The 27,181-nt window shown below is 39.1% G+C and overlaps 1 protein-coding gene across 16 annotated transcripts in view; it reads right to left on the reverse strand.

The window, feature by feature from the left end:
- Nucleotides 1-910: 910 nt before the first annotated feature.
- Nucleotides 911-27,181, reverse strand: part of CREM (cAMP responsive element modulator) — a 33,239-nt gene continuing 6,968 nt past the window's right edge. For 3 of the 16 annotated variants that reach the window (XM_068673512.1, XM_068673515.1, XM_068673514.1), the window contains 7 exons: nt 25,611-25,724; nt 21,283-21,429; nt 17,304-17,395; nt 17,021-17,163; nt 11,571-11,759; nt 3,705-3,861; nt 1,421-2,042 (listed from right to left, as the gene is read on the reverse strand). In XM_068673512.1, the coding sequence (XP_068529613.1) occupies nt 1,898-2,042; nt 3,705-3,861; nt 11,571-11,759; nt 17,021-17,163; nt 17,304-17,395; nt 21,283-21,429; nt 25,611-25,724 (987 nt within the window). In that variant the 3' untranslated portion in view covers nt 1,421-1,897. Of the gene's footprint in view, nt 2,043-3,704; nt 3,862-6,932; nt 7,073-7,720; nt 7,941-11,570; nt 11,760-17,020; nt 17,164-17,303; nt 17,396-21,282; nt 21,430-25,610; nt 25,725-27,181 lie in introns of those variants that run through there. The other 13 variants (XM_068673516.1, XM_068673518.1, XM_068673519.1 and 10 more) reach the window with 9 other exon arrangements.

The raw sequence follows: 27,181 nt of genomic DNA on the forward strand, positions 1-27,181 counted from the left end.
CAGGAAAAAGAGAGACTACCTCTTCTTAGAAATGGTCTCACTTAGGTACCTAGTGGGATTTTCAAAAGGATTTGAGAAATATATCCTGTTTACTTCAAGTAAATTCAGAAAGTGTCAGAAAAAACAGATTAAAAAATATACTCCCCACCCCAGCAGTATCAGAAGGAAGGAATGTGGGATTGGGTTAAAGGTGAATTCAGTTTAAATTAAGCAAAGAAATCTCAGTGATTTTAGTAATGGCAGAATTCCACCCCCCTGCTCCAACACACACATGCAAAGCTCCCAAATACCCCGCTCATAGACTGTACAGGCCACCGATCAGATAATTCCTGAGTTAAACAAAAGCCTGGAAGAGATTTTGCATAAGCTCCATTTTCTTTCGAAGTACTATGGTAAGTTGACACGCTGCACTTACCAGAACTGTCATCTGGTTTACACATGGGTTTGTTTTTAAAAATCTTTAGTTCTCACCTATATTCTGGAACCCTGTGAATCAGCAAATTGCTACTTGTCATTGGGAAGCTTCCTTCTGTAAGCCACGTTTACTTCCTCCTGGTACTTTGCAGAAAGTATGAAAAGAACTACACCATCAGCCTTCACTATAGGTAACTGTGTACAACTGTCCAGAATCTAAAATAAAGTATTCAGGATGCAAAATTGAATTTTGATACACTGAACTCTAATAAACCACGTATTTCACAAACTACAGACAATGTAAGTGAATAGCAGTCATATATCAGAGAGCTGTTTTCAGATATTTACAACATATTTCACATCATGTCGAAGAGCTTATGTGTGCCTTTCTCCTTCCTTCCCTTCTAGACTCTCACAGGTTTAAAAGCCTCCCACCCCTTCCACCCCCACAAAAAAAAAAGCCCAGATGTTTAAAGGAAATCAGACACTACACAGGTTAAACAACATGGTTCTATTAAAAACTATCTTTAACCATGGCACTCAGTGACAGCAATACAATACTTCTTTTTCCCCACAAAGCAACTAATATAAAAATATGCCATAAAATCATTTGTAGACTAGTATGCTAGTACATACATGTAATCATAACATTCTTTTATAAACTCTTTCCTGAGATACCTTGGGTTGTTTGATTTTCTTGTATTACTGGATGCATTACCTTTGTGATTCATTTAAAACAACTGTAAAATATTTTGTATGTGCAGGCCACTAGCAGTAACATGTAAAAAGTAGTATGTAAATATATGGCAAAGAAACAGCTCTTAGAAATTATGCACTTTTTCACTTTTTTTTTTTTTTTTTTAACAGCATTTGGCTCCTTGGGAGGTGGAAAGGAGGAGCGTGGAAAACCTGAAATTGGAGCTATGAATTGACAGAAAGCAGGAAAGCATTTTGGGAATGTTAGAAGTTGGAATATAATATAAATGACACAAAGAGAAAACCATAATTCATGTTGGCTATGTATTGCCTTATAAAGCAACCGGAAATATTTTAGTCAGTTCACAGTATAATAAATATTTCTACTAATCTGTTTTGGAAGAGCAAATGTCTTTAAGGGTTTCAAGCTCCTCTATAAGTTTCTTGTTCTGAACTTCTAGCACTGCAACACGACTCTCCAGACATTTTATGTATTCTTTCTTCCGACGTCGACATTCTTTAGCAGCTTCCCTGCAAAAAGCAGAAGTAAAAAGTGCAAACAAAAAAGCCATTTGCATGCTATTAGAAAGCTCAGCAGAGTAGGGAGACTACGACTGAATTCCAAATTTTGGAATATCTCCCAAATCAGTCTGAAAACACTAAGCAAAACTGGGTTCCACAAGGGCCTCAAGTGTCTCTTTCTCAAGTTCATATGGCAATCTGTAGAATTGCTTCCTCTCATGCCTTGATTAAAGTTCATAATAAACAAGGTCCAAATGAAAGACAGTTATTCTGCTTTATGACAATAAAGATCTTTGAGGGCCTTGAGTTCCTCAATGAGAGTCTTGTTTTGGTTTTCAAGCACAGCCACACGATTTTCAAGACATTTGACATATTCTTTCTTCTTTCTGCGACATTCTCTGGCAGCTTCCCTGGAACCAATACAAGGCAAATGACTACAGGAACAGCCACAATACGGCAAAGACTGGATAAATGAAATTACCTGCAATCCCTGAGGTTCAACAACCACCACCACCACCACTAACAACAACAACTCTTGGATTGCACAAACAGAACAGCAGATAACAGCCATATGCAATAACATGGTTAAAATGCAATTCAAAACAACTAAACCAACTTGAAACAAATTCAGCACCAACAAATACAATGAGAGAATACACAGAGGAACTGAGAAAAGCACAGTAAACGATGACCAAGGGACACATTAAGACTGAAAGCAGCATTTCTTCTTCCAGTCATACTCCATTTTTATGTGTTTATCTGGAGTATGATCTCTGCATTCAAAATCTTGAATTCAAACCCAAAGAACTTACTTTCAGAAAATACAAACGTAACACTACTCTCTTCAGATAAAAAAAAATAGATGCCATGCTTAAAACCTGCTGTAGTTTTTTGTTTTTAACCAAGAAGTTAAGTCCAAACAGTTTTTCAGCCTTTCAGAACTGTCCACATGGGCATATTTCAGTGATTTTTTTTGTCGTGTTGGCAAATGACAGCCCAGAGCCATTGCCACAGCTCTGCTCAGAATTCTGTTATACCAAAGCTACACACTTTAGATAGCACTTTCAGAAGCACATCTCAACAAGCATTCAATTCTAAAAGAAGTTCTGTAAGTACTGGGATTCCACTCTGCTAACTTTTTGGAACTTTAAAAAGAGTCAGCTTGTGAGAACAGAACTTTGCAGCAAGTTATATGCGAGACAGCATAGAGACTAGTTTTAAAAATGAAGAGAGGAGAAACAAAGGGAAGCACTACAATGCAGCAATCCTGGTGAGGAATTTAAAGTAAGGACAGGCATGAGAGCAAAGCAATACCATGAATTCAACCATAATTGGCTATTCAATGTATTAGAGATCTGCATAGCAGACTATTTCTTCCTGAAGGCATTAATCTAATTTCTATTGATAAGGATTTAAAAAAGGAAGTCCCCTAAAAATAGCAAGAAAAATGTGCAGAGAAAGACAGGTATTTACAGCATACGGTCAATTCCATGTCAACTAATTAAAAAAAATATACAGCTAGCCATTTCACACAGTGTGCTAAATGACAAGGGCATCGTAGAATAACTTATCACAGTAGCGAGATAGTTAGGAAATTCTGTAATTATCATTCAATCCTAAAATGAATCTTCTTCACAGCATCATAAATGGACAGCTGCTAATGAGATTCTCAGATATTATTCTGACCAATTATTTCCAGGGAAGTTTCAAGATGAGCACGCCCGTACTGGTCATTGTACTGGCAGTGGAAAAAAAATAAAATCGTTCAACAGTAAGTATACTTCTGGATTATCACAAAAATGACCAGTAACAGACAACACCAATACTGATTTTTGATTTACCATAAAATTTTAGAACTAAAAATCCATTGAGATAAGGCCAGCTCTAATGACCAATGGTTTTAATGGCCAATATTCATCAAATCTCTAAGTACATGGGATGACTGACAAAGAATTTCTTTCCTTCCCTTTGTCAATCACAGGCAGTGCTCATGACCTTAAGAAGAAAACTTTATTAGAGTGATTTCTTTCTTTATTTACTTAGCAACAGCAGCTGTTGTTATGCAGCCTTACCTATTTTTCATAAGTCGCAGCTCTCTCTTGCGTGTTGCCTCCTCTGCCAACTGCTGAGGGCTATGCAGAGTCCCTGGCGAGGCTGCCATTACCACTCCCTGAGGTAAGGTAGTAGTGGGAGTTCGAAGCTGGTAAGCTGGCATGTCTCCAGTGGCAGCTGTATTAAAGAATCATATTTAAATCTTTACAGTAAAAAAAAAAAAAAAATAAAAAAAAAAAAATAAAAAAGAACTCTGCAAAAAGTCTCTCTGGAAATAACGGGTTTTGATTGATGAGTTATCAGGATCCCTACTACACACAGTATTTCACAGGCCTGTAATGTCACAACTAGATTTTTTTTTTTTTATCTGACTAGCTCTCATTTCTCTATTGTAAAGCAAGCCATCTAAATTGGTCTAGCATGTGCTCCCACCAGCCAGCCAGAATGAAGCCTGTGAAAGCTTCCACATGGCTCCTTTCAAACAGCATCGGGAAAGCTGTTTGAGAAATGCTGTCAGATCGTGCCCTCTCATTTCCTGTTTGTACAATCCCACGAAAAGACGGTCCTGCTGAGGGTTATATACTGCCACTATCCTCTAACAGATGCTTCAGGGCTTTAGGAGTCAACTCGCTCCTCTTCCCTGTGCCAGCAACAGTACCAGCCCTTCTGCCGCCCCTTCCTCTAGGGCAGCAGCTTGGCAACCCTTGGAAAACTGGGGAGAGCTGCTGCTGCCAACACGAAATGGAACAGCCAAAAGCTCACAGCGAGCAGGAGTGCGTCCCTGGCGCAGGAGGAGCACAAATAGGATGCTGCAGCATCAGCAGGCACGAGGAAGCAGCGGCTGCAGCACAGGAAGAGGCGTAGCTGCACAGTAAGTGGGGTGCAAAAGTTCATCTCCCGAGCCTGCCGGCTTTGAGCTCTCCCACACTAAATGCAGATATGAAATCTCATCTTCGAGCCAATGCCCTTCTGATACACTCACCTCATTGCCATTTTTCTAAAATACTTTGTTCCTACATTATGGCATTGCGTACTTCAACTTTCAAGTATGCTGGGAGTCCTTAGTGCCTGTCTCGTCTGACAGAAAAATCAAACAAAAATCACCTCCTTACACTTTTAAGCAAGGATTTGCCTATTCAGCTCCATAAACATTTCCTATCATCCCAGAACAGAACTTCAATTTTTGTCATTAAAGCAACTGAATATAAAAGATGAAATTCCATGGGCTGTGTTAAACTATGCTTAATTTATACTTACAGCAATATTAAAGTGACAGAAAAACTTAAATTGGAAAAATAAAATGTAGACAAAGCAGTTTGGGGGAGGATAGGTGGAGCAGTGCAGAGACATCAGTCAACAACAGACTGGCAGAACCAAAACCAAATCCTCAACTTCACAAAAAAATCACCATTAATCTGATGCAGTTTGTGCAGGTGGCTCACTAACTAAATAGAAAAAAAATTGGCTCAAGCTGTGTTTAGACTACAATCCCACAGCCTTGTCCCTAAATCCCTACCAGCTTCAGCAGCAGCAGGGCGTGCAGCACGGCTGGGGGAGCGCAGCGGGGCTCTGATTAATCTGCGGGGCCAGGGCTGGGCAGGCAGCAAACGCCACTGAGGCCGGCCTTGGAGCAATGCCCAGCAGCTGCCTCGGCCTTGGGCTGCTCGCATTGCTATCACAGAATGACTTAACCCTTGATTTGCGTTCTCCGCTTCTGTTAGGAGCCCCGGGTATGTCAAGGGGATGATACTTCAGCTTATCAAAATGGAAATGTAAAGACTCTCCAGGCTCACCTTCACGCTGGCCACATTACATTTCTTTTTCTAAAGGCTACTGCAAGAACTACCTTTGTCTATCTCTCTTCACTAGGAGAAAAAGAGATGGTATCTTACGTTGCATTAGCTACAGTGAATTAGAAGACAAAGTGAAGCCCTTTACACATCAAGTCACAGGGAAAAGCCCATAACCCAGGTCACCTCAGCCTGACAGCACCAACAACTCTGTTGTCTTTGCTTGACTTACACTCAGACCTTACCTACCAGGCCTTATTGTTGCTGCTGTTAAAGGGACTCTGCGATATGCACCTGCAACACGGCTCAGCAACAGCGAGCCCCTATCTCAGCTGGGATCAACAAGCACCACGTAAGCAAGCAACAACGTCTGTGCAAATGGGCTGACCACGTTCCAGAGTGTCTGTCCCTGCCTAAAGCTTGGCTCAGCTATGAACTGCCAAGTGTGCTCACAGATAAGTCACTGGTTGTTGGTACAGACCTAGCAAACCCAGGCACTGCAGATAAAAAAAGGAAAAAGCATACCTCAGTAATGTTTGCTTTACGATGAAGTGAATGACTTGATCACAAATTGATTATTTCTAACTCTGCTAATTTTTGTGTAATATCTCTAAATGTTATAAGAAAGTACTGTTTCCCCTGGAAAAGAGATTGGGAAAGATGAAACAGTCTTTAAACAGGAAGGCTAAAATAACCCTTGGAAAAAATTATGGTGTTTAACTCATACACATGATGTACACCATAATCATTGTGTTTAACACAGAAGGGTACCTTCCATGTCAGCACCTGAGACACAAATCCCCAACACCTCGATCCAGACTGCCAGACCTTTAAAAGCAGTTTTCATTTCTAATGAAACCCTATGGAGCTTTAAAATCATTCCCATGTATCAGACAAAGAGCTGAGAATGTTAACAGAGCAACAACCCTGTAGGTGGTATATTTTCCTAGCACGTTGGCCTAGATCATTTTTTTTTCTCTCCTTAAAATTGTAAGGGAGAAAAAAAGTCACCAAAAACCTAAAGCTTTGAGTTGAGACTTAGACAAAGGAAATTATTAACAGGAAATCAAACACAACATTACATTCAGAAGAGCACAACTACCCTTTCAAATTAATTTCTGGAAAAAAAACAACACAAGTTATCAAAAAAAACATCAAGCACTTTGTATCAGCAAGCTCCTGGGGGAAAAAAATAGCTTGAACACTAGAGAGCATCCCTGCATTTGAATTCTTTCAGCAACTACACAGGAGAAAAAAAAAAACGATACATGATATGTATTGGTGTATCTATTCTCCCTTCCTGTGAGTCATAATGATGAGACTAAATTATCAAAGGGTTTTAAACTTCACCACTGAACTGGCTAAACAAGCCATGAATCATTATTCCTTTGTGTATAAAAACACAAAGCATGGACTCGGGGAAGATAAATATCTTTGGATTAATGAAAAAAGACGTACCAGCAACAAGCAGCACGTCGGTACCGGCTGCAAACTGGTTAACATTACCGAGCTGCCGGAGGCAATTGACGAAGCAGAGAGGAACTGACTAAATCACAGCATGACTTGGGGCTGACGTCAATGTGTATCTTGTTTGGAGTTTAACTTTTCCAGTTCCCTACTGCAACACGATTCCAGGAAATCTAGTGACGTCAGCCTTTTGAACTCAATTAGCTGAGGAACAGACCATTTTAACAGCGGAGGAGAAAACAAGCAGGCACTGCGATACTTAAAATTTCTGCTCTCAAATCTGCTTCTATCCACAATTTACTTTAATATGAGAAGCAAAAGGGTTTATTTATACCACTGAAACAACTTACACCTTTATCTTACAGCTAAGCTTAAGCCTGTTTTAGCTACCAAATCTGTTAGCTGTTATTGCTAAACAAAAAAAGGCAGTGTCATTTTTACAAAATAAATAAAAAAAATACAAGCATAGCAATATATATAACTATATCCATAGTAAATGATTTAAAAGTGGTGGATTTTTTCAGCAAAATCCTCCATCAAATATTAGTTACCTGAATCAATCTGTACAAGAACTTACAAACTAACCCTAAATTTCCCCCCCCAATGAAACTGTAAAAATTACTCTGAAATCCTACAGTGACTATAAGCACAGCCTTTGTACCAGTTCTGAAAGATTAAGTTACAGCAACAAGTTCAAAAGAAAATGCCACAAATACCGAGCATTGCTTAAACATCCCCAATATAATGTAAATAATGTAAAAGACTAATATAATTTTTACCTGTTTCATCTCCTGTTACAGCCATGACCAGCTTCTGCACACAGGCTTCTCCTGTCCCTCTACCAGAGCTCAGCATGAACTGTTCCAAACTAGCAAGCATGTGCAGGATTACAAGCAAGAGCACTGACATCACAGTGACCTCACTTGCCTACCGCTGTCATTAATATGCTCTGTCACTGGAACAGCTCACTGAAACTGCAGCCCAAAGAACTGCTTTTCCAGTAAAGCTTTTTTTTTTCTTCCTTCCGTATTTCTGTAAACCCAGCTTAGTTCTCTTCCCCTGAATTATACATAAAGCTACAGAAAGCACTCACCACAGAGCTGGCTGTAAAATGAGACAAAAGATTCAGAGCACTGACTGACAGAAATTAAGAAAATGACTGCAGAATTCATGAATGATTTAGGATAAAATCTCGATTGGGCAGAAAATAGTGACATTTTAAAAGGACTTGTGCAATTGTTTTGGTTTGAGCAGTTCCACTAGAAGGCAGAAATCTGACAGACAGCCGTGTGAGGCAGCAGAGCTTAACAGGCTGTAACAAGTAAATGAAAGGCTACAGCTCCTTGTGGGGCAGGAGGGGAAGACGGGGTGGAAGGCAGGGGGAGATCTTCAACCCACTCATTTTGTTTCAATTGAAAGCTTCAGAAAAGACTGAAGAAAGCTCCAACAAAGTTAAGTCAACCTAATGAGAATGATTTCAGATGGTCTAACAGGCAGAACAGTAACTCTGAAGAAGGGCAACCCCTCCAGCCATTCCCTCCTTTTTCAAAAATAAGTCCAAGATATCTGGCTGACTTATTAAAACATAAATAAAAGACAAAAAATCTTGACTTTTAAGTATTTACTCCTTTACACCAGCTTGAATGAAACTAGATTCAAACCAGCAGTCCAGGCACTGTTCTGTACACAGGACACAGCAAACTCCTAAAGCCTGTGCCTGTAACAAATTTACACTGGCAATTCATAGCTGTGAAACTATGTCAAGGACAGCAGTAATGGGAGCATCAGTGAAAGGGAGGATCCCCCTGTAATCCTAGGACCACTTCAAGGTCATGTGAATAAAAGATCAGAACTGAAGCACTGAAGAAATACCAGCCACGGATCTTTGAAATATCACTGACCATACTAAGAAAACACACCTAGAGCCAAACAGAATATTTTTGATATGATTTTCCTAAACTCATTTTCACTAGAAATTAAACACTTCCTTTTCTTCAGCTAGCAAAAAGCCCTTAACCTGTATTAGGAAACCATCAGGACAATCAGAGCTCCATTTACTGGCAAAATGAGGCAAATTAGTAGCTAACAAAATACCACATAGATCAACATCTTTGGCCCTTTTATATTAGTCCTTTTTTCCATCACAGGTTATCAGAAAACATCAAGCACAGTGTTTGTGTGTTGCCAACCATTATCACAAGAGATTCATCAACAAATCCTTTAGGAAAAAATCTAAATACCCTATCTCAAAGGTTCTGAAACAGATACTTTACAGTCCAGGACTGATGTTTGTGGGGTTTGTCCCACCTCTTTTCTATAATTATTAGAAGTCAAAATTAAATACTGTCTACCCAAAATCGTTATAAAAATATAGACGTGCAGGTTGAAAGTTTACTAAGCAGAATGTTGCTTTCCTCTTATAATCTGCACTATCATGATATCACGTATTGATAGCCAGTCAACTAGGAAGTGTACATAAATGACACTTGGTCATCACCTATATACGTAAGGACTTTCAGCCACATCAAACAGCATGACCTGCAGCAAGGACTTACTACTCCATTGTCCCACTCCATCCTCAGTAACTCAGGTTCTCAGGTTTGTTGCTGACACGCAATTAGCAGAACAAGATCCCTCTTACCTTATACATTCTCAGGGGCTTTCGTACTTCTATTTTTCACCTAAAGGACTTGTTTGGAACAACAGTGTTTAATAATTTGAAACCTCTTCTGATCACCTGAGTTCATGCTCACTTACTATTCCCTTTGTATTTTTTCCTCTGTATTTTATGTAGCATTTTTCTTCAGTGTCAACCACCATGAATATCACTAAAGCACCAGTCTTTGTTTGGGCCAAAGAAACAGAGAATTCCAGGAAAATTCAACTTTGCTAAGCATGGACAGAAAACAAATCAATTCAGTGAAAAGTATCTAGAAACTTCCAGAAACAGGACGTAGCAGGTATCCAGTAATTGTCTCTGAATTTGTTTCAAAGGTTTTCATCAGAGGTGAGATACAGATGCACCATCACCAGAACGGGAAATTTGGAGGTGTGGGATGGGTGGGGGACACAACACCATAACAAATTTGGGTCTTAAGGCTTCACTAAGAACATATACCTAGTAACACTTCAGGTAGTTACAATAGTGCTCTCTGCATGATGAAGGCCATTTTAAGTTTTTTCACATTATAGTCTTAAAGTTTCATTGAAATGCTTCTAAGTCCTAGAAAGACATGATATGTCAGCAAGGAATTAACCAGAGGCAATGGAAGAATTCAAGTTTGGTGTCACTATTTAGTACTGTCCCAAAAAGCTAAATATTTACAAGCTAATAGCATTATTTACATCCTGAGCTTCCTTTACAGCAAAGGGAGAGATACAGCCACTTAAAGACAGAACTTATCCCAAACATCCCTATCAGGGTGAAAAAAATCCTTGACCTGGACTTTACCAACTATTTCAGACCAAACTAGGGTAAGTTTAGATTCGAAGATACAAGGAAGAAATTCTTCACTCAGAGGGTGGTGAGGCACTGGAACCGGAGCAGCTGTGGATGCCCCATCCCTGGAGGTGCTCAAGGCCAGGCTGGATGGGGCTTTAGGCATATTGATCTAGGGGGGATGTCCGTGCCCATGGCAGGGGGGTTGGAACTGGGTGATCTTTAAGGTCGCTCCAAACCCAAACTATTTCATGATTCTTTATCTGTGTCTGCATTTAGTTGATGACACTCATCCATTCTGTGAATACACGTTTAAAGTCTTCCTACCCTTCTCATGGTTTATTTCAGTTAGCTGTTCTGGCTTAAGGAAGCATTCACCCATGTTTCCTACTTTACTCCTCTGTACTGACACAAAGACAAAAAGGAAAATGGAAAATAAATTCCCTATATCCTCCCTAGCATTAATTTAGTGTCTCTGTATAGAAATCTTGTACACATTTCCAAAAGGTTTCCTCAATATAATCCAAATCTCAATCCCACTGGTATTGATAAGAATCCAATGTATGTTTGGTTCTCCACTTCCCTCAGCATTTCTGAATGGCTGGGAACAGGGGAAGAATAGGAAATCCTGTATAAACTACAGTAGGGTTTAAGAATTCACTATTCACAGTTCAATTCACATGTATACATTTCACAGGACCTGTAAGTTGTTCTTCTGTGAGAAAATCAGCTTCGTGAAAGGCTCTCCTTTCCAATAATGGCAAGACACAAACTGCAAGGAAATTCTGCCCTAAACATAGCCTTATAACCTTCCAAGTAACTTCAGAACCCGTGTTGTATGAATGCTGTTGAAAAAACAAGTTAGTTTCATATACTAAATGAGATGCAGACTCTGCATCTCAGTTCAAACTGCAACACCATCTTTACTTCAGTTAAACACGTCTCAGAATATGGACAAAAGCATTCAAAGCAGGTGATTTTATCCTGTTATTTCCTCCTCATAACTTTTTTAATCTAAAGAAGTAACTGCTTTACTGAACAAAGGAACTCAGTCTCCTTGTAAGACCATCTTTCATATTATACAGAAATGTTATTTAAATAGTGCTACAATGTAAGCACAAAATAAAAGCTTTTTAGGAAGAAATGTTTAATATGAAAAAAGTAAAATGTAGTAGACTAATAAACAATACCTTGAACAACAACTTGGTTTCCAGGAACAAAAAACTGTTGTGTGCCATCAGGAGAGTGTGCTGCATATTGCACAATGGTAGCACCAGGCTGAGGAGCTCCTGAATTTGTCATCGTTAACGCCTGCAGTCCCTGGACTCCATCAGAGGGTGGATTAGAAATCTGGATTGTACCACCTTGAGTTATAGCAACTAAACATAAAAAGAAAATGACAGGTTAGGCAACAGAAAGAGACATACAACATGCTAAAGCACATCTCCCTTTTTAAAACAAACACTGTCTGATAGGACTCCACATCCTCTTCTTGTTGAATGAGCAATTGTATGAAAGAAACCCAAAACACATTACCATTAATATTGATTTTCACAAATAGGAAGCCTGTTGTGTAGTACATGCCATGTGTCTACCAGGGGAAGAAATAAAACTGCTGCACATATTTTTCTCTGTAAATTTCTCTGTAAAGTCCTGAAATAGTTTTAACACAAGAAGGGAAAAAGACTGGTAGCTTTTAGCTTTAGAGAATTGCAGTTTTCTACACTAATATAAAAAGATTATTTTAAAAATCTATCAAATCCCATGACATAAAACCCAGGACATCTAGACAGAAGAGTAACAATTCTTCTAACAGTCACTCTTCCTCCTTCTCTTAGTTCGACTGAAAGCCTAGGACAAAAACATTTTCCCAAGTTTTATACAGCTGTAAAGAGTCTGGCTTATGTGAAAAGAAACAGAATGGAGTCTTCTTCCTGTGTGGTCAACAATACAAAAAATATACTTTCCCCACAAAAAAAAATAATAAAATGCTGTGTAATCTGCAGCTTGCTCATCGTAATTAAATACTTAGACAAAAATGAAATTCCCTACGGAGTTCATTAATTGTCTATGCCTTTTCAAATTAGCATTGCCCTCATCAAGAACAGGAATATGTTAATTAAAAACTTTTAGAAGAGAATCCAGTCCTCAGGCTTATGTCTCCCTGAGAAGATATTTAAACGACGATCATTGGCATTGTATTTGAAGTGGTCTGAGATGGTACAAACGTGATATGTAAGTACAGGTTCAGGACTGTCAACTCCTCAGATTTCATGGCCAGGTTCACAATATTTGAGGACATTTTTAAATGTTCAGCTCCAATCATCTGATACATTTTTTGTTAGATACCCACATGAATTTTGGAGGTAGACAGTTGATTTCAGATGTTTTGTCTTGACAACAATATGCTAACTTGGAAGTACAACATAAGATAGTAACGCTCCACAGAGCACTGAAACACTACCAGGCGATTACTTACTAATCACTAACTGCTATTAGTAGATTGCTACTATTCCATAAAACTTCAGATAATTTATTTCAAAATACAAGAACCACCTAACAAAGTGGACAAATCCAATTAGCTAATTTAGTTTCTATTTGGGGTAAGACAGGGAATTCCTCTCAGGATGATCTTTATCTGCAGCAAGGCTCAGCATGCCCTCCGGTCCCACCCTTAGGATGGGGAACATCACACAACCAGATGCACGCTACAGGCAGGCTCCGTAAGGCATTGCAGGAAGAAAAAAAAGAAAGAAAAGAGCAATATGCTGGTTTTGTCTGGCCTCCAAAGCAGGAAGCGCCCCATTTGGGGGCAGCTTAGAGGAAAGAGAAGTAAGAATAAATCATTGTCTCCTCTGTTGTTCATTAGGTCCAGGACAATAGCAGGTTCTCAGGAGCATGCGAGCTTCCCAGCAGAATGTCAGTACCTCCCAGGGAAGTGAAATTTACTCAAACACTGAACTCACACAGATTTAGCACCAAAAAAAAAAAAAAAAAAGGTGCTATACCATTATAAAGAATGTCCCCATACCATTAGAGTACCATGCTACATAAAGTCAGTTCAACTGTTCAGTTAGATCACAATTCAGTTATTTTTAAATAACAGAGAATGTACTCCACTCTCTCTCCTATGAGACTGAATCCTACCCTAGTATGAACATGACACTCCTCCCACCCTATTCACTGCCCTAATCCCAACCACTGCACAGATACTTCTTGTGTTGGAGCTTTACTTGAAACTGTGCCTTCATAGAGTACTGGATTTTCCCAGACAACTCCTGGTTTTGTACATCATGCACGTGGATGCAGCTTCTCTTAGCTAGGACTGAAGGTGAAACTGCCACCACTCTCTGGGTATGATCAACACCTCTCATTCAGAAAGATCAGATCTTTCCCTCCCTCCCAAGACAGGGAAAAGCTGGTCTTCCCCAGCATATTTCCTAATCCTGTAATTGATAAAAATTGTTAAAAACCTTTCCTAAGACAGCAAGTAACCAAAACAGATGGCAAAAGAACGAGTTATTTTCATTTTCCCTGCACTATTCCAGTAAGAACATCACGACACACTTGTGCAAGAAGGAAAGAAGGAAGTTGATTCACAATCTCCATCTAAACAAACAACTCGTGTGTTTAGACCACTATCACAGGTGAGGCAAACCAATTTTTTCAGTATTCAATAACCACTGTGACAGACCTACAGCCAGCAGAGTAGTTCTGTAGCAAATCCAGCTACATGGCTCATACAGAAAGACACCACCCTAGGAAAAAGTGTATATTCTTACAGAAAAATCACAAGGTGATGGATGTAAACCTACATTTCATCTAGCTGGTCATGCCTGTCAGTCCATCTGCTTCCACAGGCCAAAGCCAAGAACTCTAAGGAAAGGAAAGTGGTATTTGGAAACCATGGCAACGTATCATTTTGGCTGGTAAAAAGTAAGCAGAGAGCAGCCATCAGTGCTGATAACAGAACCAAGTAAATTTATCTTAAAACCAAGTATGTTATCAAGATCTTCCATAAATAATTATCACGTACCTACCGACACCAACATATAGCCTTAAACTATCTTTTCAGCTACTCTTAAGCTGCCTCTCCCATTCAGGAATAGAGAGAGAAATACAGAAAACCAAGGATTCAGCAAATTTTGTGACATATGGTATATTTTAAACCAGCCCACAGGAAAGATAGCTGGAGTGACACTACAAGGCCAGCGCTTCATTGCCATGGACACTACAAAAACCTTATAAACAAACTGCTGGCTGCCTACACAGGAGAACCCAGGCCACCAACACTGCTCAAGGAAAGAGAGGTACTCAGATACAGTGATAATAAGCAGATACAGAGAAATAAAGATAAAATAGATCTATGTAGTGACCTTCTGCACTACACCCAGCCAGAAGTCAGCACGGGAGACGTTCCAATCCCACACAGCCTTCCTGGGTTTAGGGGACCCCAGGCAGGCAGCAGCACAGCTGCTCAGAAATTCTGCACATTTGTCCTTTTTGGGCCTGCTGTCAGAACTAGAAGCAAACAGCCAAGCTCTCTTTGCTAAATTCCGAATTAAGACTCCATCTACTACAAGGAGATGACCATCCTTGCTACCACTTGGATTCAACCTCAGATGTTAACTCTTCTGGCCAGCAGTAATTTTAAGGACAAAGGCTGTATTTTTTCCTAACGAGAAGTGGAGAGAACAGACTTCACTGCAGCAAAAGATATATGACATTTTAACTTGGAAATGTAAACTTAAAAACAAAAACATCTAATTAATAAATTGAGTAAGAAAGCAATTTCCAGGAAGACAAGGCTCTCAAAATGTATTTTTAAGCTTCAATCAGTAGGGTCTATGAAGACTGACATTGTGACATCCTGAAGCCAGGTCTCATTATGTCTGAAACTTATTAAATAAATATTTGTAGATTTAGTTATCTTAAATATACTGAAAAAAAAGCTACCAATAGAACTCACTGAAAGAAAAAGCAGCATGAAGCAGAATTCTTCTATGCTTGACCCATGCTAAAGCCAGGCTTAAATTTAGATAAATGAGATTTAATTAAATTTCTATAGACTCTGCTAATTCAAGCACATTGTTAGTGACGCTCTCTGCTCTTTGATTTTTCAAAAGTAAATGTTTGTTTGAACAAGAGACTGAGATTTTCATTATTCTTTTACACGCTTCCATGCCATTATTATTTATGCAAACATTCAAACTAAAATATCCTTCCATTAAGACGTGAGAATGGTCTCCTGTAACCACAAGTCTGGTTTCACAGAAGAATTTATCACGAGTTGGGATTTCTTACTCATTTCTTAGAAATCCTTAAGGTTTGAAGGCTCATTACAGCATAGTATGGACACTACAGCACTTTCTTTTTTAGTCTTTAAACTGCGAATACTCTTCTGAAGCTAACACCACCACCACCACCACCCCAAGAAAAAATAATAATAATACAGATTCTGGACTAGATAACTGTCATTTAGCATGACCAGAAGTCCATGGAAAAGAGCATTTCAAATGATGGACATCACAAAGCAGATTTTTATGTCTGTACCTTACAAGACGGTTAAGAAAAGCAGCTTAGGAACTCCAAGCAAAATTACTTTCTATGCAGAAGCACAGATTTTATATGCTCATTCTGCTTTCTCAGACTTGATAACAACTCAGTTGTACAAACTAAAAATAAATGAAGAATTCCAAGGGTGACTAGAACACTGCATGCACAAAGACATTTTATCTTCTTTTATATTCTACTGTTCATGTTTTAATAAACTTCTTCTGTTCTCAAAGCAAAGTTTCAGAAAACAACATTCCTTTTGTGATTCTGCTGTCATTATATCCAATGGCAAATACCTGCATTTCAGCAGGTCTATGTATACGAAGACATTAAAAAATACCTGCAGGAATGAAACTTTATCAAATACATAATTAGAAAAAAAAAGTTATTAGAAAGGTATCCCTTAGATGAGATACGCTTAAGCACAGAGAAGATATAGAGAGCAAGTTATGCTATGTTTTCAACACAAACACAGGAATTAAAAAAAAACTATGGAGAGTAGAACTGTGAAACTAACTTTTAGCCTGTGTTTGGATAAAGTACCAAATGTTGAAGACTACAATTTAATTTAATTCTGCAGTTAAAAGTGTTAATCATTGGCAATTTGAGAGATAATTTGTTTTAAAAATGAAAATTCAAAATTAATAAAGAATTTCATGCTCCACCCCTACATTTAAAAAAGGAACTCCTCACCAATTGTCATTTTTCATGTAGCATATAATACTAATACACATCAAATCACAGCAACATGAAATTGCAATGGTTTATAACACTGTACACGCACACAACACATAACCCAGTGCCAACATTTGTCATTTCATCTGAGCCTCACCTCCACATTTTTAATGCGTAGGAATTCTAGAAGAACTAAGCTTAGCAATCAACAAGCATTAAGAGAAGCAGACTAAAATGCCTGTTGTGCCCACGTTAGGAGAAATTAAACATAAAAATTTAGATTATTTAGAAATATAGAAGCTCTCATTCTTCTTCACCAAAACATCTCTACTTCATTATGGAACTTTTAGAAGAAAAAAAATGTTCCTATTTGTGTTCTGCAACGAAACACAGATCTTTGCAAACATACTGTATTGCCCTGAGCTAGTCTGATACAGGCTGGTTGGCATGGACATTGGAGAAATTCCAGGAGGCGCTCCTTCTTCCTCCGACTTTTCTTCTTCAATCTTCGGGACTGCAGGAGTATCTGAAGAGAGTTCATTCAAAATTTTTCTAAAAGAGAACAAAGATAGTTTCATATATTTGAAATTCCATATCCATGAGAAATTAAGTCACTGGCTTTTATCAGACAGCTTTGCTGTTACATATAACCTGCCTTTAAAACCAGCAAAAACAAAACCAAAAGTCCTTACCGGTATGAAGGCCTTCTTGAAAGTATTTCCCTACGTTTTTGAGAATCAATTATCTCTTCTGATTCTGCAGACTCATCTGCAATCGATGCTACCTGTAATAGCAAAGTTTCTGAAATTTATAACTTCATTAAAAAAAAAGTAAAAAGATTATTCTTAAAAATTCCTTCCACGTTTGCATACAGGAAGTTTATGCACTTCTTAAAAAAATTACAAATCATGTGATCTTGGACTTCTCTTCCACAACACATCACAAACTATGACGTTAGCAATGCACAGGCACTTAGCTGACATCTTCCATTTCGAAAAAATATAAATAATCCACATTACATTGTTAGTGACATCAAGAAAAGTATCGAATATAGATTTCTTTAAATGTAAAAATATTGTACAATTAGCTTTTAAATTAAAATTAAACATTTAAAATGCAGAATACTGCGTGAATGCACCTTAGATAACTGTATACAAGACAAAAACTTCTTCAAAACCACACCAAATCTATTTAGAAAATAAGTTTATTTAAATATACATTTATTAAATTACACTTATCATCACGTTCATAAATACAAATACACTGCTTAGCAATTTCATGAAACTTTTAGAAACTTTTCTGAAGTCCACAATATCTATTTTATTTTCTCAGTTATTATTTTCACAGTTTCTTTTCTCTTAGAATTACCAAATACATGAAGGCCTGGAGCTGAATCACACTCTTCACCAGCAAATATTACATTACACAGAACAGAATCCAATTACTGAACAAGAAAAACATGCAGATTTCTTGATTCTTGCAACTACTCAGAACTATTGGTGTATAAGATTTCCAAAACTGAAGCAGTATGGAAATGGTGGTGTGGAAAATGACCTTTTACATAAAGCCCATAATACAGTTGCAGACTAAATACTGTTCTAAACTAATGCTGAACAGGCACTCATGTCATTAAACAAGAGTGAAGTGACTAGAAGGCTCAAGTGTTCCACCTGGGTGGAGACTTCTCTACAGCTCAGGAAAGACCAGACAAACCTCGAGAAGTAATGTGGCTGCCAGGCCTCAGCATTTGGTGCCTGAAAACAAAATCTGCATGACCAACAGAAAATGACTGCTTGGAAGGCTCAGGAAGTTCATGGACCTGTGTCACTCCATCTCAAACCTGTACAGCTGAACCTTGAAAGAACCACATGTTACTGCACAACGAGGGTTTCTCTCTATTTGTTAATTTTATTGCATTCCAATTTTGTAAAATAAAAATAAAATGTAGCCTCAATTTTGCTGGGTAGTAGATAGGAATGTTATTAAAACGTTATGCATATCTAATTAAAACAGACCTGGAAATAATGAGAGGCACTTCTGCATGTTGACAAGCAGACAGCTCCAAACCAGGCTTCAGAGCTGACTGGGGAAACATGAGAGCTTCAAGATGTTTGTATTCGTTCTTTTGCAGGATGAACCAATGCTGACCAAAGAGATCTGAAAGGCATTTCCAGTGCCCTACGTGGATCGGCTCATGGATCAACCTTCAAGCCTCTGGCATAAACCTTTAAAGGCACCATTACACAGCCAAGAGCCTGGGCAGCATAACTCAAAGAGAGCTTTCACTCCACGGGATAAAAATAAAAAAAATGGTTTGAGGACAAACAGCAGGAAAACAAGAGCTTGGGGTCTTTAAACATTCTCATTGCACTTACATGTAGAGTTACTAATGGCCACCCCTTCCTGATTGTGAAGACAACCAAGAAGTCAGGAACAGCAGCACTTTGATAAGATGGTAAGAAAATAACAAGGAAATGTAAGCGTTTTTATGTGGAAGAGGAAGTTTTCTACAAGAAGTGTCAGAAGTTCATCAGGATAAGAGAGAAAAACGTAATGTTTGTTTCTTCTAATAGCAAGCAGCCATGTTCACGAGGCTCACAGAAGGGAACCAGTGCCATTTCTCCTGGCCATCAGTCAGACTGCTCCAGCCTTAACACACTGTTCTGCATTTGAACAAATATAGCTCACAACAGCCATGAGCTCATGTTCCTCTGTCAATACCTGAATTATTACAGGGGAGAAGCAAGTAGCAAAGTCAAATAATCTGAATTGCAAGCCTTCCTACAAGTAAAACAACAATAACAGAACAGAGAACACAATGCAGGTAAGTATTTTTTCATCCAGAAAGCAATAGTGTTACAAGAAAAAAAAGTTAAATGCCTTCCAGCTTAAAGCTGCAGGTGTCTGAAGGAGAGGTCACACAGGCTTTAATGTCAGCCTTCAAGATATTTTTATTTATATATTTTATTTATTTATTTAAGCAGACTGATACCATTTTCCAAGTCTCCCACTATCTGGCAGAAGCAGGACACTAAGTTAAAGCCAAGCAATCTGGAGGAAGTGCCAGGTGGCAGGATAAAGTGCTTAAGAAGATCACAGAAGAGCCTAGGCAACCTCTGTAATGCTGTACTGGAGTCCTTCACAGGGCTTTTTTCAAGCATCAAATCCTTCTGGGAGGGTCACATTATTCGCCATTAACACGCTCAAGTGAAAGCAAAGCAAAAGCCTGGAACTAACAAGTTAGTATTAACCAGGACACAGCTTTCCCATCTCTGTTCCTTCGGGAAAGAGAGCACAGGGTTGACTCAATACAACACAGTCGATCTCCACCCCCTAAGACGACACAGCAGCAGCTGTCAAGAGATTCTGGAGAAATTCCTCCCCCTGAGCTCTGAAGCAAGGACTGTTTCTGTATGTATGCCCCAAGGACACCAGCTTAAAGAAGAGCAGTGACAGAATCTGGGAATGACTATAACATAATTATTTGATAAAGCTCACCCTGGCAAATTATAGTTAGAAAGAATTCCAAAAAAAAAAAAAAAAAAAAGAGTATTCATTTTTTTTAATACCCCGATTTGCCTTCAAGTCTGACCAAACCCAAGCCTTTTGCCATCCACTGCACCTTTTCAAGAGCGACCTAGGATTTCCAAACTTTACCATGGCCCATCATCTACACCTACAAATGAACTACTGAGTACCTGGCTAAGGTTTTATTCTTGTTTTCTAGTCTCCAAGATAAATATACTTACATATGCCTTTTTATCTATTATACTTGAAAGCTACTAAAAAGTTTAAAAGCAGCTTCTCAAGAAGCCTGACAATACACTTGTCTTTTCCTTCCTATATTGCAAGGACTGCAGGTAAACAGTTCACATGTAGCTGTTATCTAGCCTTTCTTAGAGATTATCAGTTCTACTTGCAAGAACCAATTCAGCCTTCATTTTGCAATCAGTTTTTAAGAAACGCAGATCAAAGACACTCCTGCCTACAAGAAAAACACTAATGGGAGGCTTGCCTAGTCATTTGCAAAAGAGTGCAAAGTCATTCTCTCCAGTCTGTTTTACTACTTAAAAGCTCTGAAAACTCTCTAAGCATTTTGTACTGGTCCCTGTTTTCTAACATCAGCAGGTTTAAACGTGAAGACTTGCCAAATAAATATTTAGAGGCTGCCCTTATTTTTGCTCTTTACATTTACACACCCACAGAAAGCAATACCAGATGCTCTGACTGAGCCTGCTACACCAACAAGGAATCATTTGAAGCTATGTTTACTTCCACCACATCCAGATGCTCTCAGAAATACAGTACAAGAGACACTTGCAAATTTCCACTCGAATCAGGACGATCGCAGAGTTGAACGAAACGGAAGAACTGCAAGGTACGCTAAAACAAGGTCATGTTATTACACAAACTTGCTGTTGCAAAAGTTCAGGGTTCCAAGACACAATTTCTTAAGAAATAAACAGGAAGCATTAAGGAATCGCTACACAATGCTTGCAGAGCTGCTACTAGCTGGCTGCTTGCCACCGCCCTCCCCACCCCCACCTTCCTACAACTGCACGAGTAAATCTCCCAGCGCTGGCAGGAATGAAGAGAAGCTGAAGATGAGGGCAGGGGCACGAGTAATGAAGCACCAAATATTCATGAAAACAGAAGAATAAAAGAGCTAACCTGAACAGCTTGCATTTGTGGTGACTGAATGACTGAGGGCTGTGTGGCTTGAATGACACCCTGGACATGAACAGTTTGACCAGAAGGCAACTGCACAAGAGATACTGCTGGAGATCCTCTTCCAGCACTTGATGCAGCTACAGAAACCTGCAAAAGTTACAACCATCATGTTTAAGAAACACACCGCAAGATTTCAGTAAAGGCTTTTAGAAGCAATACTAAAACAACCTGGTTCTGATGCCGTACCCAGAACAGCTGAAGCAGGCGTGCTTATCTCACGCGCAAGTACACAAGTCTTCATAGGAAAAATGTGGTATCTCTCCAAAAGGTGTGGAAAACCGAGCCCTACCAAACTGCAAGTCTTCATCTTTTTCCCCTTCCCCCCAGAGACTTCACATTTTCTTTTCAATCAAAAACAACCCCAAGCTATCACGGAGTAAATCTGCTGCCGCTAGCATGAAGGCTAGGAAGAAGCTCAAGAAACGTAACCAAATATACCAATATTCATTCAAGTGGTATGCTGCAGCAACAAGATACAGAGCAGAATGTTCTCAGTCCAAAAAATATCCACAATTGTTTTGTTTTTGCTTTGTTAAGCTGGAAGCTTAGCTTCAACTTTTGGTTTTCAGACAGATGTCTCAAGGGATGCGATAATAGGAAGGAAAAAAGCGTTCAACAAAGCAATGCATGGATTTGTAAATTGTTTTAGTTTAATAAATTCACTTTACGTATTTCACAGTATCAGGACAGAGTTGAAGTACTTTGATACAACTAAAATAAAGTACAGAAAAATCTTTAAACTTAGCAGAGCTGAAGAAAATGGTAGCCCCATTCTGTATAGGAAGACACCTGAGCCCTTTTTCTGATGACATTTCAGAGCATAAGCAGCTTTGCCCAGCCCCTGGCTCTCAGTCACCTGTATTGATGCTGAACGTGCTAAGAGATAGTTAAGCATCCACAGACTAAGAAATAACTCAAGTTTTATTCTCTTACTGCTAAAATTGTCATCAGAAACAAATACTGAAGCAAAAGGGAAAACACTAAGACTGATCTCAAGCTCTTTGTGATGAAACATCCTGAAACTCAGAGTGAAAAGGAAAAAAATTACAACTTCATAAAATCATACGATAAAAATAGATGAGTCTTTTTGAAAGTAAACTGCATTGAAAAACTTAATTTCAAACTTCCGCGTGTGCAAGAATAAGCCCTGAGTCATATCTAAGATGCTGGTATCTTCCCTTTCCTAGCTTGGTTCTCAGCCCAAGAAGGTAGCTGGTACGAGCAGTGGAGGTAAAAGCAGATGAGAGTGAGAAGAAATAACATGATTAATGTCAAATTTGAAAAAAAAAAAAAAAGCATTTTGTATTTTTCTATATTCACACTGAAGATGTTTTTTGGGGGTTTTGTTGTTTTTAAATTCCTAATATTAAATGACATTTTATTTATGATCAGTAAGCCATTGCTTGTCTGGGAATCATTCCTTAAGGCAAGAGAAAATGTTTATCTCCTATTAAGACATACTGCTATCAAGTAGAACAGCTGTTGGCTCATATTATCTCAAAGAAGCAACGTTTCTAGCAAACAGACAGGAGCTTGTCCACATTCACTATGCAATTGCTCGATTGTTGTAGTAAACTGAAGAGATTTTCAGGAAATAAAACAATTGAGGACATTTTTAATCCCTAAATGCAAGCAGTCATTCCTTAAATGGCATTAAATGGCAACACGTAAATAGGATACACAAGCTCTCTTCCCTGCCTATAAACCAAATATGAACGCTATTATCAGAATACATATTTGAGATCTAGAACATCTTGAACGTCCTGATGATCACGGTCTATTTTCTGCCAGGCAAAGCTGACATCATCCCAAACCCCAGCTTCAAGGAAGGAGCATGGAGCAGTCTAAACATTTACAAAGCATGCTAACTTTTCAAAACATTACAAAGGCAATTTCACCAAACCTCTCAGTTTGCAGCGCTCACAGATAGCAGTGATCTGCTACAATTCTCTAGGGTATCAGGAAGAACATGCTGAGCACAAACACCACACTGCACTACATGCACAGTTGATTAGTTCCTGTGTTTGGTACACAATGGGTCAGGCACATATAAGCAGGAAGTAAGCCAGTATTCAGAATTAAGAAACACTGTAGTCATTTAGAAGCTACTTATTCATTCAGTCTAACCACACAAGGAGGGAAAAAAATAATAGAAAAAAATCACTCAGTTAATACCCTTAGTCTAAAGTTGACAGTATCGCAGGATGAATTGTTTTGTTCCCGTTAATTCAGATAGGAGATTAAGTGGAGGTGGAGGGTGCAGGGGGAGGAGAGACAATAGTGTCTTTAAAGCTGGTTCAAAAACCAAAAGTGATTTGCTTGCTCATTTATATCTACTTTAAACATCTCAATTTGATGTGATCACGGCTGAGTTCCCACCAATTTCTGAAAGTTAGGTGGTGTTCACGTTCATGTTATTGCAGTCCCTACGAACTATACTTCGTAGTATAGTATTCTGTGACTATTTTGTCTTAGGTTTGTTTTCCAGAACTATGACTTCATTTCTAACTTCATGTTTTGCATGTCTTCTACAAAGTTTTTAAACTGTAAGAATTATTTTGATTCACATTTCGCTTTGAATTGTTTCAAATTGAACAGTCCTGTGTTTGCCAAGATACTTTGGCCATTTGAAGCTATCATGCACACACACTGACTAACACAGCCCTGGCAAAAAAAAAACATTACTTTCAGCCATCAGCAATGAGCAACGCTCCTTCTAACCCCATCACTCCGAGGGCTTTCTAACACAACGACCAAAACCAACCCCTGAGCAATTCAGCAACACCAAGAGGGAGCAGAAGATTAACACCCCAAGTACCTGATTAAACAGTGCAAGGGTTATGCCCCAGCGATTGCTAAGAGACTTTGGATGTTGCAATATCCTTTGATGGTCGAGCCTCTTACGTGTGCAACAGTCGAGCCCAATAGCTTCAACAAATACCAACCACGTACTCTGTATGTTTGGAAATCGACGAGCTCCCTCTTGCAAAAAGAGGGAAACAAAGCAAGAGGCGCCCTCCCACCCCACCCCTCAAAAAAATAAACATGAATTATCTTCACACTGAGGTACGTGTTCATTCAGGAGTTCAGCTGCTTATCAGTTCTCTGACTTCACGACCCACGGCTCACTGAACAGCTGTCCTGCGTACACACGCACTGTCACTCAAGCTCAGGTAACTCTCCCCTACAGAGTACTGCAGAGTTCACACTGACACTCAACCTTTCGTGCCTCAAACATGGCTAGTAGGATGTACACCTCGCGCAGTTGCACTTGATTTGTGTCTCAGCTGTAGAATTTAAAAGCTGCAAGGACTCCAGAAGTAATGAGAGGAGTGCTTCTGGAAAAGAACAAACACTTTGTGGGTTCACCTACCAGAAGAGCACAGGACTTGTCACGCTCAGGCACCGCCTAGCCTTTACGAGGCAAACCTGAAGACAGGGAACTTTTGGCCAATTGCACGGCCAACACCAAAAAGGCAAAAAGGAAACTCCTAGCTTTAAGGAAGTCAAGGTTTGACTGATCTCAGCCACTTGGCAACAGGATACCCTTGAAGAAGCACAAAACAGTGACAAAGCTGCAGGTTTGTAATGCTCTAACATCAATTTTCCTAAATGCCCTGGACTTGCACTTGGCAGGCTGGTTTTAAAGCCATATTCACACTGTGGAGAACTTCTATAGTGCTCAGTCTCCTGGGAGCAAGATTTAATGCAACATTTCATGCTGCGAGCCCAAAAGGCAAATGTCCTTGATGTGCTAAACCTGAGCAGTCCCGGCTCCCAACAGCTCTGCACTGCCTGCATCAGAAAGGTCCCTCCTAATCCCTCTGACAGCAGTTTTCACATTGTAAATCCTGACCCATGCCTTGTTCAGGGCCAGCACTGTGAGGTCAACAGAAAACATTTCAGATCAAGGCAGTAAACACAGCCCTAATAATAGATGGAATATAACAAATGCAAAAACTGATTCAAAGAACTTATCCAGGATGCAGGATTAAAGAAAAAAAAAAAAAAGTACTTTGTCAAAATTGAAAAAATGTTCTAAGTATATTGCTCTTATTTATTTATAGTTACACATAGTATATTTATGTAGCTGAGCACAGTACACCACAGAATGCTATACAGCCTCTAAAAATGCTGCAAAATGAACATTAATTTAATTAACAATGCACATGTAATTGTTCCAAATGTTATCATCAATATTACGAGAATATTTCAGTCCAAAATAACTTATTTTTCTAAGAGCAGCCCTATATGTACTAGCAGATCACCTGTGCATATGAGACAAAACCCACGGAGACATTTTCCACCTCACACCTCTGCTCTTCACTGAGGAAAAGGCATCGAGCTTCTCGTATGGGTGTTCTACACAGTTCAAACAGCTTCTAAAGACAACCAAAAGTTTTATAAATATTTTCTTACATAATTCTGTTGGTGGCTGGGACTTAGCATCTGTGGCTGAATTCCCTGCATACCTATCTTGATCTATATTAATTAATTTTATTATAAAAATATTCCTTTAAAGGCAGAAATTGTCAGTTTTACCTCAATGGATGAAAAATTTATCTCATTTTGCTAGTTTCTGATTTGCTAATTTTTGCTTTTGCAGAAAAAAAAACAGTTTTACTTTCATCACCAAAAATTGCAAGAGCATATAACAATATCTATTACATAACATAAAAAAAAAGAAAAAGCTCTTCTCTGTTGTCTCTGCTAATAAATTATGAGAGGTCCCCGTAGCACTGGAGATTATCCCACCACATCACAGTTCTCCAGCCAAACAGGATCACTGGCTTCAGAGGGAAGACACAAAAACTGTGCCTGCTCTTTTCATACGATCACCACACTGAATTCCATGGTCGGCCTTTATCATACTAGGTGCCAGGTGTTTCTCTAAAAAGCCTGAACTCCAGAGGAGGAAAATATACTCCTACACGGTTATATTCTTCATCATTTTGCTCACCATTCCCTGGACAAAGTATTAATTCAACAAAAGGCCAAGGAAATTAATAACCATAAAATTGCACCTGAACACAATAAAACATTTTTTTCCCCCCTTTGACAGAAGTCAAATACTGGTACAGGCCAACCAGAGAAGTTGTGGACTACCCATCCTTGGAGATATTCAAAACCCACCTTCACACAGTCCTGGGCAACCTGCTCTGGCTGACCCTGCTTGAGCAGGGCTATTGGTCTAGAGGTCCCTGCTTGCCTCAACCATCCTGGCATTCTTTGATAACATAGAGAGAACCACAAACTGAGTATTAAAAGATCATTTATCAAAATGATTTACTTCTGACTGAACAAAAACAAGGTTGAACAAGTATCTGGTTGGAAAAAAAAAATAAAAACGTCACACAGATGTCTGAAAAGCAACCCTCAAGTTCAACAAGCAGACATTTTACCTCTTGGTAAGCACTAACTCATCCTACTTCCCTCACATTCCTGCACAACTTCAAGAAAATTACTAGGAGAGATGACTGGAAGTTGGAGCAAGCTATGTGTCAGTCACATTCAGTGGCTGCCTTCTCTTAACTACACTCCTTCAGAGGTAAAAGAGGGAGAAGGAGCTATCTGTGCCCTTCTGTCCCAAATTCACAGGTGCCAGAGCAGCAGCACAGCGATGAATCCCTCAGAAGCGCCCCATATTTTCCATCCCGCACCCAGCAGAAGCAGGTGGGGATGTTCCTCATCCCACAAAGTCCCTGCTTCCCCTCTCACCACGGCTCCCTAGCCTTCACTGGGACAACCTCTCACCTGCAGAACATGCCAGGTGGGAATGTAAAGTATGAGCGTCCTCCTCATCTTCGGCCAAACAAAGCTCCCTGCAAAACCAGGCCTT

Source organism: Anas acuta, chromosome 2, assembly GCF_963932015.1.
Source record: "Anas acuta chromosome 2, bAnaAcu1.1, whole genome shotgun sequence".
In the NCBI taxonomy this organism is placed as follows: Eukaryota; Metazoa; Chordata; class Aves; order Anseriformes; family Anatidae; genus Anas; species Anas acuta.